The 15,725-nt window shown below is 31.3% G+C and overlaps 2 protein-coding genes across 8 annotated transcripts in view; one reads left to right on the top strand and one right to left on the bottom strand.

The window, feature by feature from the left end:
• LOC113397697 (uncharacterized) overlaps positions 1 to 7,344 on the top strand; it is a 54,690-nt gene extending 47,346 nt beyond the window's left edge. For all 7 annotated transcript variants that reach the window (XM_026636136.2, XM_064218615.1, XM_026636135.2 and 4 more), the window contains exons 2-3: positions 5,306 to 5,431; positions 6,495 to 7,344. In XM_026636136.2, coding sequence (XP_026491921.1) covers positions 5,306 to 5,431; positions 6,495 to 6,760 — 392 coding nt within the window. In that variant the 3' untranslated portion in view covers positions 6,761 to 7,344. The remainder of the gene's footprint in view (positions 1 to 5,305; positions 5,432 to 6,494) is intronic.
• The window catches only part of LOC135193967 (U6 snRNA-associated Sm-like protein LSm6), a 388,927-nt gene that overhangs the window by 212,691 nt on the left and 160,511 nt on the right, over positions 1 to 15,725 (bottom strand). The gene's annotated exons all lie outside the window — the stretch shown is intronic.

Here is a 15,725-nt window from a genome sequence, read left to right as displayed (position 1 = left end):
ATAACTGATAAATTACAGATAATATTCAATTTTATGACGTACTATTTGTATGAACGTAAAACTCATTATTTCAAAGAAGGTTTTATGACTCAATAAATATAGTTGTCAGTTGTTTTTTTATATCGTCGTATTCAGAGAAAATAATTTATCATTTTCCCGATTGATATTCAATATTTTATTTTTATTATTATTCAATTTTATATATTTGATAAATAAAACAAATCAATAATTTAAAAACAAAACAACCCATAGATAAAAGTAAAGTAGGATAAACAAAAAATCTGACTGACAGTGTTACAATAAAACAAATAGATAACAATATAATTTAGAAATCTCGGTCAAATACTTCGATATATCTGCTATAAACTGTAATAGAAAACTAAACGAAAACAATTCTTATAACCTAATATACATAGATAGCCGAGTAATTTAGGTCCCCACAGACGTCATCGCCTTACCTGAGGAACTATATAGTAATCCACTTGATTGAACGTAATCTCGACGATAAAATAAAACGTGATATAAATACGTTTGACTGTAAACAGTGTTTATTTATTACACAGACTGCATTTGAAACTGTCATCGCGTTCACAGATAATAAAATATTCGCATAACGAAATGTTAGTAACAGCTAACGAAATAAATACGTAATAACGAATTGTGTTTTATAATAAATAAATTTAATAGATAGTTTTAGTTATTTAGATAAGTTTTAAAATTTTAATAAAATGGAATCTTTAAATGAATCTGTGATTATAAGTGCTATCGACATAAAAAAAGACGACGAAATACATACTCCTCTAGTCAGTTTCGTGTGGTACATAACTCTCTCGTGTTTGTGTTTTATATTTATAACTGTAATAATAGCTGCCGGAAGGATGATACAATTAGGTATGATTAATTGAGTTTTATTTTTATTTAATTTATGTGTCGTTTTATAATTAACTTATTGTATTTTTATATATTCATTCAAGTATCTTAGTCAGCGGTTTGAATTCTTAATATAAAATTCTTATATATAATTCTTTATTAAACTATCACCAGTTTGGAATTTCGGTAAATCAAATATGTTTTATACGATTTCCATGTATTGTATTAGTATCAATAATTCAGTATTATTTTTAATCACCCATGCAATTTAACTGTCGAAAAGAGAGTAACTCAGTTCCTTACCGGTAATCTTCGGTAGAATTCGAAACCGAAGGGACCTTTAAATTATTCTTGTAAAATATTATACTATTCTAAGGTCCTCGAATACTAGCTATTTGAATATAGTATATTAATGGCAGCGTTTCGAACAACGTAATGCTTTGGAGCTTATAGACATGTTAAAAACCCAAGAATTTTAAAGAGATAATGAACAAATACTACAATAAATCTAACGATTAGACAATCAGCTAACGTTTATTAATCCAATGTCATTTGAATCACTTAAAATGTCAAGTTATATTTTGATCATATAATAATTTTAACGAGGACTGTTACATCTTAAAACTTAACTTTTGATATTCTTACTACTGTTCAAGAAAGTTACGAACGACCAGTAGATGTCCCAGTGTTGCATTAAGGCCTCCTCTCACTTTGAGAAGATTTGGAGGTAATTCCACCACGTGTAGTTTTTCATCATAGACGAGCATGAGATTAATTATAAATACAAATTCAGCATATGGTATTTCAGTGGAATAAGCAGTTCTAACCACTGGGCCATTGCTTACTTTGTTAACGATTTTATATTAACTACTCAACCGATTAACATAAAATTTTATATGTACTTTTCGGGGGTATAGACGAGGGCATAGAATATCTTATATTTAAAAATATACTAATCTATAATGATATTATAATTGCAAAAGTGACTATGGCTCTATCTCTGTCTCTGTCTCTCTCTCTCTCTCTCTCTCTCTCTATGTGTTACGTTTTCAAGACAAAACCACTAAACCGAATTTCTAGATATTTAGTTTGAAGCGAACTTGAATCCTACGGAAGGACAAAGGCTACTAGACTATAAATTTTTTACACCTAATACTTAAAATGTAAGCGAAGTCGCGGACGACAATTAGTGGATATAGTAGATCATACTACTATATTGATTAGTATTTCTTTTTTCACAAACAGAACAAAAAATATCCTATCATATGATTAAATAATTATTTTCCTTATACTCTTTTTTATGTTAAAAGATAATTTTATAAAAACAACTATATATTTTCGACTGACAATCTACTGATTACTAATCCAAGTTTATTCACTACACTTAAGTTAATCTTTAAATGTGACATAATATTTTGATTGAATATGACTTATAAGCCGTGTGTGACGTCTTATGTGAACGTATTTGAAATGGTGTTTGTAAACAGGCGCAATCTTTGTTGGCCGGCCAGAAGTTCAACCTGAACCAAAAGTTGATTTTCTCTCGGGTGAAACCTTTCATTGCAAAGACCTTTAGTTTGCCAGCTTGTGACAGTATTTCACTTTTATAGATTACCAATAATACCTTTACGGTTTAAGCAAAAATGCACTATTGATTGGTTATTTAAAAAAAAGGATTGTTTTTTTTTTATTATCATATTCTAATAAAATAACTTTGTGCTAAAGCAATTATTTTCTTTTCAAGAAAATTGCGCAGGAGTTGTATAGTTTAAGACTACTTTCACTCTTAATCTCGTCATATTATTAAGGGCTTAATAGCTGCGATAATTTAAATTTATATTAACCTACATGCTATTGTAATTTAGTTCAAACAGATAAAAAAAAGTACTTTTCCATGATTTTTTTAAAACTGTATCAATATTTTAATCGAAATAAAGATAACGATTAAATGTTTTATTATTCTGATATTTAAAACTTTTATAATGATTTTTAAATTAACCTAATTTCCAATTACGTAGGTACATTTTTTTTTAAGAGTACTAATATCTAATTTTAAACAGTTCTAATATTAAAATTCGATTGTGTTAAGTCATTGATCGCTTTTATTTATTTTTTTAATGTGTCTCGGGGCAAATAAAAATTGTCACGGGGACAAAAAAAAAATTGTTGGTTGAACAAATCTTTATTAAAAAAAAATATTTATGAAATAATTCCATTAAAATAGTTATTCTAAATTACACAAAAAAAATCAGGGGGGCGGGCCGTTGACGGTATCTGGTCATGAAAGGTGAGGTACTAACCGAGTAAAGCATCAATACACAATGTAATGTATATCAACCATTATAGCTTAGCAGAATGTACTATTTTAATGAAGCATTAAGATGAGTAATAGTATGTTAAGTTAAGTTGGCGTTCGTTTTATATTTCGATTTTAAAAAAATAAGCAGGAAAGTGCAAACCCTGAACGCAGCGTCCAGAAATGAAATGAAACTGTTGTTTCAATGCAAGAACAAATGCAGTGCAAAGCGGTAATCAGCGACTGCAGCTGCAGCAGCAGCAGCAGAAGCAGCGGCAGCAGCACTGGACAAGCAGCAATTCCTCCACAAAACAGCAGCTTCAACTCAGAAAAACTCCTCAGTTGAGTCCACCAAGCGATATTATTATACTTTGGAATATAATTTTCAAAGTATATATATATAAAAAAAAACACTCCCTGTGAACAAAACAATCACACACAATGATTACCTATCTTGCGTAAGCACTAAGAAAGTCCTAAGAATGCCCTAGACACAGGTACAAGCAAGAATAAGTTATTAAAATTGAATAATAACTCATAAGATTGAGGTTATTAAATTGGATATGTAAAGTTTCAAAATATGGGAAATTATTGCTTAATTTGCAATAATACAATATAGAAAAGCAAGAACTATATTTATATTAACGCAATAATGAGGATTCAAATCACTTTAGGATTCGACTTAGGTCACCCAGTACATGGACAAGGTCTATGTTCACTTTTTGAGTAAAGAATGAGGAAATGAATAGAAATTATTACTGAGCCATGTAGGATATTGATTATTAAAGGTAATTAATGCATGAACTCACCTCAGGAGTGTTTAAATAAATGAAAATTCGGTAATACCTGTCAGATATTGCACGTGGCCGGTTTTTGTACAAAGACTGGAATTGAACGAAAAATTGATTAAATATCACTCTAAACACAATGAATCTGCCTCGATTAAACGAATATAAATTGTTTATGGAATGTAAATGGAAACATATGATGATGACGTAGGTAACCCTCCGTTTACATATAATTCGTGTATAATCTGAAACGAATGTGAAAACCAATATACGAAATGTAGAAACAATATATTAAATGCCAATATTCTGGAATATTCTCTGAATATACTCACGAAGTATAAATGATTTTATCGTTTTAAACTGACAAACGTCGGTAGTTGACCGGCGCCTGTACAACGATAAAATGAACGCCTTACGCCGTAGACAATGCAGTGTTGCCATCTCACAAAACGAACAGATAATAGAAATAAAGACGATTACGATTCAAAAATCGAAGTTTTTTTTAAATAACCGATAAATGATCATAACGCTAATACAATATTCATACAATATTTTTTAATAATTGCTTAATTCAAATTAATTTATAAATTAACATTTATAATATTTATAAAATAACATTATAATGTTAAAAAAAAAAATGTAAAATTTAATTATTTTAAATATATAATATTGATCAATATTATTATTTTAAAATTTGTAATTACTTATTATTGTAATGTATTTTAAAAATTGTAAAGTAAAAATGTAATTGTTTTGTTGGTTAATTTTGTAATTGAAGTAACACTAGACTTTTAAGAAAACATTGTCTTACTAACACTGTACGGGCTAGTCTCGAAATAAAATTAATATTATTATTATTAAGTGACAAAATGTAAATGTCACACTAGGATAAACTTTCTCTTCTATTAAGGGTAAGGTTTACATCTGTGTGGCTTAATCCAACATTGCAAATTTGATGAGAAAACTTCATCCGATATATAGTATCTATAAAATGTTTGACTTCATTGCCGTAGAGTACACACAAATGCACCTGGAAATTGAGAGTTGTTTCTGAATTTGAATTAGTGATTTTCCGTTAAGATCCACTAGGTCATTTAAGATTCAATATGTTTTATAACCTCAGATGCAATTAGTTCACGTGACTTGGTTTTTATTATGGACAAAACAATCAAAATGAAAAAAGAAATATGGTTTTATCAATATACGAAATTCTATTTCTATGTCTAAAAGCGATGCACCCAAAAAGAGATTATTATTATTCCTTTGCCATTTACAGAAAATATTTTCATGTACATGTAAGGTCGTTTTTAAAGTTTAATACCTTTTTAAATGTAATGTTTGTTAATTACAGGGCAAAAGACGCGCAACTCGCAACAGAGACGAACATACATGGGCTCTCGACAGCGACCGTCAGATTCACAGTCGGAACCAACTGTTTACGTCAGCCCATCCAACTATCCCCCACCCCCCAAATATGGTAAGTTGTATTATAAAGCTACCGCATTTATTTACTTATGACATTGGCGGACGGGCAAATAACTCATCTGACAGTAAATGGTCACCACTACCCATAGACATGAGCAATGGAAGAAATTTTAACAATTCCTTATATAACCAATGCGCTGCCAACCTGTCCTTGTTACACTGGCTCACTCACCCTTCAAACAGGTGCACAACAATACTAAGTGTTGTTGGTGGCAGTACATATGATTAGTTTGTGGCACCTACCCAAATAGTCTTGCGAAAACCCATAGAATAAATAATTAATTTTACGCAAAACATCAATCATAATATTTGAACACTAAAATTCCATTCCATTAATTCATAACATAAATTCCATTTCGATGAATGTATCTACATAATTTGTCCAATCAAGTATATTTTTATAAATTCTATTCAACTGGAAATCTTTAATATCTACTATCAATTCAATTTAAGTGCATCATACTCTGTAATTAACTCTAAATATGACTTACTGTGCACTGTCATAATTTTACGTATTCTAAACTGATAAATGTGCAATTATTCACAGCGTGTAGTACATTATCTATCGCTTAATTATAATATTAATATCTATTTGAGAACAGTACTTATAACACTTTAGCTGATAAGGGTGGAAGATATACGTATTACGTATGTAGGTATGGTATGTGCGTAGATTAATTAAGGAATTAGATTAAAATAATGATTTTGTTTCATATGCCTAATTACTCCTTTCATTTTACGTGATAAAACTATCCCGAGAGATCAAAAGTTCCTTTATCAGATATTTTTCACCTTCAGTTTTAATAAGTGAAGCGCAATGCTCGGCTTTATTGAAATATCGCTTGACATTACACGCAGATAATATTTGAGATTAAACTATTTTATCTATATTAATAAACATCACTATGGTATTGTTTATCTTATTAAAACATAATACATACGTCCGAGTCACCTTTTTTTATCTGTCTCTACATATTGGTATAAAAAATCCACTGTCACATGTATTATAAGAGTATTTAAATTATCGGATTAAAGTATTCTTTTTATCATTACAGAGGCAATGGCACCGCCTAGTTACGAAGAAGTAGTTGGAATCCACTATCCGAGCTTTCAACCAACGGTTCAACCGATAACCCAACCAATCACAGCAGCGCTTGCACAGGGCTCAAATTCAACGAACAGTGAAAATGAAAACAGTGCCAACAGTAACGTTAATGTTGTACCAAATAACGTTAATGTGCGTAACGATAACGTTACTCCATCAACAGTTATAACTGTTAACGCAGACGAACGAACAACCGTAACGGTTGCAGCTTCATGATTCTAGAATATAATATTATATATTTATTAACCAGTTTGACTGGTGTGGAAATGCATTTATGGGGTTAAGTACATAGGATTATGTACATGTATGAGAGCTATATAAACGAATGTATATAATTTTGGTTTTCAAAAATAGCGTAATATTTTACAGTTTGAAGACTTGATTTCATAACACACTTTTAGTGAAATATTAAGAAGTTAAATTTTGATAATTCACGTCTCCCGTTGCATAATTCTTTGCACATATATTTTTATTATAAGAAATTAAGCAACGTTTTGAGAGACAACACTATGTAAATACAGATAAATAAAATAACCCTTAATTAACGTTATTAACGAGTAACGGAGTCATGAACAAGTTAATGTTATAAATATGAGATTTTCGTAATAATTTTCAGTCTTTCAAGAGGACGTAAGACTGACTGTTGTTACAATTAATAATATTATTAAAATACACGTTATTTACAAATCGATTGTTAAAATGACGCCTGTTATGTTTACGTACCTGTATTTTGTAATGTTATATTTAAAGCGATATATTTTACTGAAAATATTTATAATAAATAATTAGTTATAAGTAAAGTCTCTTTTATTTTATACCTGTGTAACAAATATTCAGTAATACATATATTTATATAAATAATCAAGAACATGATGGTATAACATTTTGGTTCTATAACAGTGATTTATATTAATTTCTTCTAATTAAGCCTTGTGCACTACATATATTTTGAGTATAATAATAAAATAAAATTATACGTTGACATAATACAGATAATTTATTTAAGGAATGTTTTTGGCATTTAAGGTTAATCTTAAAATATTAATATCTTTCCAGTCATCTTATACAAAAATTTACACTTAAACTTTCATCCCCAAATTCGCCAATATAATTTGGGAATTTACAAAAAGACACAACACTGATCTTTTGTCCATAAATAAAATACAAATTTTAAGTTCAAATTTCTGTTTTAAAAATGACAGACTTACATACAACAATCCGCTCTCTCAACTCTTCGGTGTTGAATTTTCAAAAAGCTTTAAAAGTTATCTAAACCTGATAAACCTTAGCCTAATTGCTGATTTCCATATTTCTAGCATCAGAAAAAGTAAAACTGTTAATAGATTCCATTTGCTTATTGCTCAAAAATGTACCTCCGCCAGAAGGATGTTTTTTCATATATTCCGTTATTAATTAATGTTTAATTTCATTCTAAGATGTGAGATTAAAAGTTTTTAGTTTTAAATTACACAAACGTTAGATAAAACATTTTTTAATCGGATAGAATTTTGTTCTGAAAGATGATTATATAAACATATATTATCTAACTTAAAGTTAATGTTGAATAACAAAAATAAGAACTTTATGTTTCTTGCTTTCATAAACATAATAATCAAATCAAATATAGAAATAGCCACTAAATTCATGATGACGTCTAATGGCGTTAAGAATGCTGGCAGCGTTTATCAAGTAACGTGAGAAAACTATTACTATTGTTTTCATTCAAACACATTAATTTAATATCAACACAATTTTATATTTTTAACAATATAGTAATTTAATATCTCCTTCAATTAATATATATTGAAAAAGTATGATTTTATTTGTTTGATTTAAGTCTACAGTATCCCACTTTGTACTCTATTCGCTAAGAAAAGATGTCAAGTAAAGTGATATAATATTTTTTATTGGAAAATTTATGAGCTACAAATTTTATGACTACATTTTTTTCTAAATATTATGACCGTTCACAAGACAATCACGAAAAACTGTTTGTCGCGACCTTTTATCATGAAAAATTTTCTTACCAGCTTGATCCATATGATCAACGGGGACTTTTGGGATTTTGTTTAGAACCACAAAAGGAAGGTTCATCCAAAAATCTCTCTTTCTTTTTTTTATCTTTATTCCCTGGACTAAAATTATTTAAACGTTAAAATAAGCTACAATTTGCAAGTATTGAGCTGAGGCAATCGACATTGCTCCGAATTCAGTAACTATGTCTTTTCGTCTATGGTTTTCAGTCCGTCCATATTTTTGGTCCGACCTGGCTTTCAAATGTGACACCTCAGGATATTCAGCCGTATAAGCCTGCAAGGTCAACAAGCCAGCTCGGTAGTGCAGAAGTTGAATTTCATGTGAATAGTCATAAATATTATAAATGCGAAAATGGGTTTTTTTATATGTAATGCTTTTACATCGTAATTTGATTCTTATTTATATATAGATCTTCGGAACACCATTGGCATAATCACAAATTATTAAGTAAAAGTAGGAACCACGTTCATCTACAGTGTGATACACAACTACAGTTAACATTATACATTTATAACAACAAAATTAAACACTAAGACATCTTTTGTGTCTTGCTGGAAAAACGCGTTACGCGTTTCCCCCACATCAAGTGGGGGATATGTGGGACTTGCCAGTTACCTGAGGTGCGCAGGACGCTTACCATGCTCAAGTATACCAGGATAGCCACTAAAAAACCAGCGGTACCCTCTCCGTGTGGAGAGTGTACCACTCATGAAAAATTGTACATTAATAATTCAGGGATCTTGTATCCCTGATTTATTATTGTACAATTTTTCAAGGACTTTCAGTCTCCACCCCCTAACTGAAACGGAGAGAAATTATATATATATATGTTCCTGTAAACAATAATCAATTTATGCACTCTTCTCGCAAATTTTGTCTATGCTCCGTTTACAGTTCAAACTTGGAGTCAGTACTAAAACCTTTATATAACATCTCGTCTTATTGCCTCTACTGGTGGGTTAATTTTATGATCAGAAGATTGGAATTGCGTTTCAACAGAGACATTCTTCTAGTATTTTTGCCACCATTCCACGCGGTCATGATTTGTGCAGTAATAGATTGCACAAATCATAACATCATTTTTAATTTTTATTTGTATATAAATGCCTTAATGTAAGGCTCTTGTTTAATCATAATATCTGTATAAATAGAAAAAAATATATGCACGTATTAATTCTCACGTGTTTTATTTACAAACTTAGTGATTTGATATCTTTGTTATTCTTGTCGGTAGTATTTTATCATCACGTGGTTTCTAATCCATGGGCTTTACTTTAAGCATGTTAATCCTTGCTTTAAAATATATTAAATCCATACTAAGATTATCAATGCGTAAGTAACTCGGCCTGTCTGTCTGTTGCTTTTTCACAAAATCACTGAACCGAAAATGTGGTCAACTTTGGTAAGAGGCTAGCTTGAACTGCATGGAAGGACATAGGTTACTTTTTTATGGCTGACAACCATTCCCTAAAATGCGATCAACACCACGGGCGGCAACTAGTAATATATAAAATATTTTAAATAAATGTTATATTAATGAATTACATAAAAACAACCTTCATTTTTAAAATCACGCCCGAATATAGTATTTTTCGTGAATTAGGAAAATCACAAAAATCATCTATTATTAAAAATCAGATGTGGCATTTTAAAAAATGTACTTAACCTTACATTTCCACCTAACTAGCCATTGCAAAAAAAATCTAAATGATAACTTACTGGTCGCCAAATTTTACAATGGATACAAAAAAACTTTTTGAAGACTAAATATTATTGATTATATTCTATTGATTGACGTCAATACAACCATGTTTACATAATGTATTCAGATAAATCCAATTAAACTAAATTATCTAGATACTGATATATTATATGTATGTAAATACATATAAATAATTAATTGATAACCTGTCATTAATAATAATCTATGATAAATATTTGCCCCCCGGTGTTGCAGATATCCATGGGCGGTGGTAGTCACTTTCCATCAGGTGAGCCTCCTGCTCGTTTGCCAACTAAGATAAAAAAAACAAATTAAAAAAAAATGACAAAAAACCAGGAACTTTATTTGGTGATAGGGCTTTGTATCTTTCCGTCTCGGAAATAGTAGCAGTAATACTAATTATAATGATTATTATAATTCAATTTGTTATTCTTAACAATTCGGTTTAGAACCGATATTTACGTCATTCACAAGGGCCGACGCCAAGTGGTCAGACACTTTTAAAAAACTGAAATCTTTAAAGCAATGCCCCGTTCCCCTTCAGTTGCAAGAAATTTGCGTACAATTCTGCAAGTGTTCAGTATCACGGCCTTGTGCATATTTACATTTAAAAAAGTACCACATCCATCTATTCCTTCTTTTAGTTCCGTATATTTTGTAAGTTTTTTACTAGTATTGTGTTTCGGCTTGAAGGGTGAGTGAGCCTATTTAACTACAGGCACAAGGATCATAACATCTTAGTCCTAAAGTAACGCATTGCCGATGTTGCAGATGGTTAATATTTCTTACAGTGCTAATGCCTATGGGCAGTGGTTACTATTTATATTCTTGTAGTTATTTGTAACCATCCAACTTAATTTCGACGCGAAAACGTTTTCAGGATGTCACTACAAATATAGTTCGAGTATATCTTCCCGTCCAATATGCCCAATCGGCTCATGTTCACGTTTGGGTACACCCACCCATAATATATGTTACCGCCAAGGTTAATATTGTCTCCCTTGTATAATATTAACGGAGCCGAAACGTGGACAGTCACGACATAGCTGGTCTACCAGCTTAAAGCCGCTCAGCGTGCTATGGAAAGGGCTATGCTCAGAGTCTCTCTGAGGGATCGCATCAGAAATGAGGTGATCCGTCAGAGAATCAAAGTCATCGACATAGCCCACCGGATTAGTAAGCTGAAGTGGCAGTGGGTCGGCCATATTTCTCGTAGAACCGATAACCGTTGGGAAAAACGTGTTCTAGAGTGGAGACCGCGTCTCGGCAAACGTAATGTAGGACTCCTCAGGTACGGTGGAGTGACAGCACGGGATTTGCGCAAGACGGCTTGCACGAGCTGGACGCCAATTTTACTTATAAATTATCAATTTATTATTTTATTATTATCACCACATGCGTATCCACCAACCTGCATTGGAGCGTGGTGGAATATGCTCCAAAAACCTTCTCCTCAAAGGGAGAGGCAACCATAGCCCAGCAGTGGGAAATGAACAGGTTATTACTTTTGTATCAAAACAATCCAGTTGCGGTTCGATCGAAATATAATTGCGATCGTGTCATAATCGATATAAAATAGGATTGGCCCTCGATTACGATAAAGCTGAGTTTTATTTTTGTAAGGAATAATCGAAGTTTTCATAAGCGTTATATACTAGTAGAATTGACCGCCACACCTTGGTTATGATAATTGTCCTTTAAAAATCTCCAAGGAATTTCTATAACGTTTTGTCATAGAAGTTATACAAGTTACAGCTAGATCTTTGGTCGATAAGCATTGATTTGCATGCATTTTCAAGCATCAATTACGATAAGAGTTACAATATTGTGTGTAATCAAATGTGTCACGTGTTTTAAATGATCTATGATGAAATATATAACATAATAATAAGATTTCCGGTACTTATTAATTTAATGCAGTGACTCGAATTTATTTTAATTAAGTCTCAATTGAATGATGAAATTGCTCTGTCGTTCGTATAATATCATTGATAACAAATTATGCAATGATAATTATCATAAAACTAGGCTCAGTGGCCAGAAGACATCTTAAATGAATGAACAGAAGTAAATCTTTAATGTATACAATATATTAAGATCATTTATAAACTGGTATACCTATTTACTAGGTTTTTTCTAAATTTGTTTCATTCACCGAGTATCTTAAAAAATTGGAAAAAATATTTCTAACTGTTACATTAATAAATAATATATGCGTCAATAGCGCAATGGTTTACGGGCTGCCTAGCGATGTAAAAAGTCGCTGGTTCGATCATAACCCCTTGGGCTGTTGTCATCCCCACTCACGGCACGAATTTTAAGCTTAATTTGAGAGGTAAATATCAACATTAGTAATTCCTTAAAATGGGGCATTAATACTATTCTTTTTAAAATTTCTTTATGGTCAGATTTTAAAAGAAAAGGCAGGCATTGTTGCCTGCGAATACAATATCAAAAGCGAGTGCACATTGCCAGTAGTGTGTGTAGGATTTTTTTTTAATAATTGAATAATTAATGATTAAAGTGTCAGCACTTTTGACCTCTTGTCAAAAAGACGTGTTTGGCACAATCGAGAATTTGTATTCGCTTTTGTGTTTGTACCCGCTTTTGTTGCTTCACGATGATATTCCGCACGCGCCATCTGGCTTTTTTTTATAAACTGAGCATGCAAGTATGTTGACAGTATGGTAGTTAAGTTTGATTTTTTTTTATGTGGTTATGCAAAGTGCATTGTTGAACAAGTGTTGAAGAAATTATTCTTATACTATGCAAAGAAAGGTCCAAATTCTCCCCTTTAAAAGAAGCCTTTAACTATTGTGATGTATACTGGTACTTACATAGATTTGTGTAATTTTTTGAAAGTAATAAAAATAGCCTAAAAATTTCCCACAATTGGGCTTAGACCTGCTCTCCTGCTTGAGGAGAAATTTTGCCACGATCCTACAAGCGAATTGGTTAAAAGACCCAGAGAATTGAAGACAGAGAATTGAATCCTAACCGATGATTCTGCGTTCTAGCCTACTTGTATTTTTTTCATCTCATACTCTGTGGTGAAGGAGAGGCAGTGTAGAAACCTGGGCGTGGTTGTTGAGAATCAGCCACGTGATCCACCAGCCCGCATTGGAGCAGAGTTATTGAATAAGCTCAAAACCTTCTACATAAATGGGTGAGTCCTGTCTGACGTAACCAGGTTACTAAAATTAAAAATAAGGTTTAAAAATGAAACATTTTAAGATATTTCAGTACATTTATTATCTTCAATGACACCTAATTGTTCAACGATTATGGAATCAGCGAAATTCCATTAGGCTTAAGCCTTAGTTGTGATTATATCAGAAAAATATTTTAATGCGTTTTTCGTCAATAGAATATAAGTTTCTAATAATAACAAACTCATATCGGTGTATATAACTCATACAGGATGATCACAAAAATTATATAATCTATATAAAAAAGTCACATATTTTTAAGTCAGTATATAGTACATTTAAGTAATTTCTATTTTTTTAGACTTATTATAACTAATTCGTATTCGGCACGGTACTCGTTTCTATAATTTAATTCCAGACTTATTTTTAATTTTGCCTATAACAAAGCTTAAAGCTCACGTCAAAAAAATCACTGATAAATAAAGCATATTACTCAATACAAGTTTATATGAAAGATAAAAAGTGTATACTTAATATTTATTGATTTCTAGGCAGAATTCATAAAAAAATAATTGTTCTTTACTGGCATACTCTGTAATTGGAATTGTGGAAAAGAGTAACTACTGAGAGTTTCTTGTCGGTTCTTCTCGGTAGAATCTAATTTTCGAACCGGAAATAAGCTATCGAAGCTATCATTAAATATTGAGAACGATTCAAAAGTGTATTTAGATGTAGACTACTTGAATAAAGAACGTTTTGATTTTGACTAGTTTAGTGATACCTAGTTTAAGTAATACTACTAAAGCTTCAAGTGTTAATTTGGGTTAATAATTCGACTCGTCGGTGAAGGACGAGAAAGTTAGGAAGCAATTTTTCAGATCATACTTAATGTGTATTTATAATATTCATCATCACGATCCAAGACGTGAAAAACATCGTGATTAAATCAGTTTTCTGCCACGTATGATTTAGCTAGTAACCTATCACCTCTGCTCGCGCATCTTTAAAATACACTCACATCATTTTTTCATTTCGCACTTAAGACATATAGCTTAGACGATAAAATAATAATAAAAGACTAACGATACATAGAAGTAATTATATAACACTATATAATTTTGCTAAACACTTTAAAACTGTATTATAAAAACAATTGAATCGACTACGCCAATATTCATTGAATGAAATTGTAAAAACTAGATTTCGCTCATGGCTCGCTCGCGTTTTAGAGGTCGTCAGGTGTTAGGCACAAAAAGCTTATGTCCTTCCTTGGAGTTCGAGCTTCGTTCATTATAAATTTCATTAAATTCGGCTTATTGCTTTGTCCGTGAAACAGCAACCGACAGATATTATATACCTTAACAGCCTGCAAATTTTCGACTGCTGGGCTAAGGCCTCCTCTCCGTATGAGGAGAAGGTTTGGAGCATATTCAACCACGCTGCTCCAATGCTGGTTGGTGGATACACATGTGGCCGAATTTCGTTGAAATTATATTCCATGCAAGTTCCTTCACCGCCGAGCACGAGATGAATTATAAACATAAATTAAGCATATGAAAATTCAGTGGTTCTTGCCTGGGTTTGAACCCGCAATCATCGGTTAAGATGCACGCGCTCTAACTATTGGGCCATCTCTGCACAGACAGATATACATAGTTAATTTAGCATTTATAATAAAATTTTATTTAGTTTGAGTTTTGTATTCGAGTTTGAGTTTGAGTTGAGTTTGAGTTTATTATTTCATGTTACAAGTTTTATCGTTTACATTATATGGTATTTAATTGAGGAAATGTCTGTTTATTGCCCTCTGGCTCATATAATGGCAGTAATGCGTTTCCTTCCGTTTTATTATCGTTTTTTTTTTTTAATTTATTCACGTGCCGTTGGTATTTAATGATATAAATATAACGTAAGAAATTATTATTATTATTTAAAAATAGTTAAACGTTCTTAATTAATGGAGTTTTGTCTGCACGTTGAAATTCAACTTATAAGCTTATCGGCATACAAAAATGTGATAAAAGTAAACACACGTGTACAACGACCCCTCTTATCTCAAAATTATAAACAAACCATATTCATTTGTCTTTGAAAAATGTGAAAAAAATAGATAAACTGTTTGATTGGATCGAAACCCCAAGATTGAGGAATGCAATATAAGTTTAAAAACATATATAATAATCTGAACGCTTCTTGAGTTGTAATAAATGAAATGAGGTTAGAAAAATGCGTCACCACGGTGAACGCGCGCTGTTCGTCTACTGCATGGTGA

The sequence above is a fragment of the Vanessa tameamea genome, chromosome 23 (assembly GCF_037043105.1).
Source record: "Vanessa tameamea isolate UH-Manoa-2023 chromosome 23, ilVanTame1 primary haplotype, whole genome shotgun sequence".
NCBI lineage: Eukaryota > Metazoa > Arthropoda > Insecta > Lepidoptera > Nymphalidae > Vanessa > Vanessa tameamea.
The sequence above is the reverse complement of the archived record's forward strand: the minus strand, read 5'-3'. Positions and strand labels throughout refer to the sequence as shown.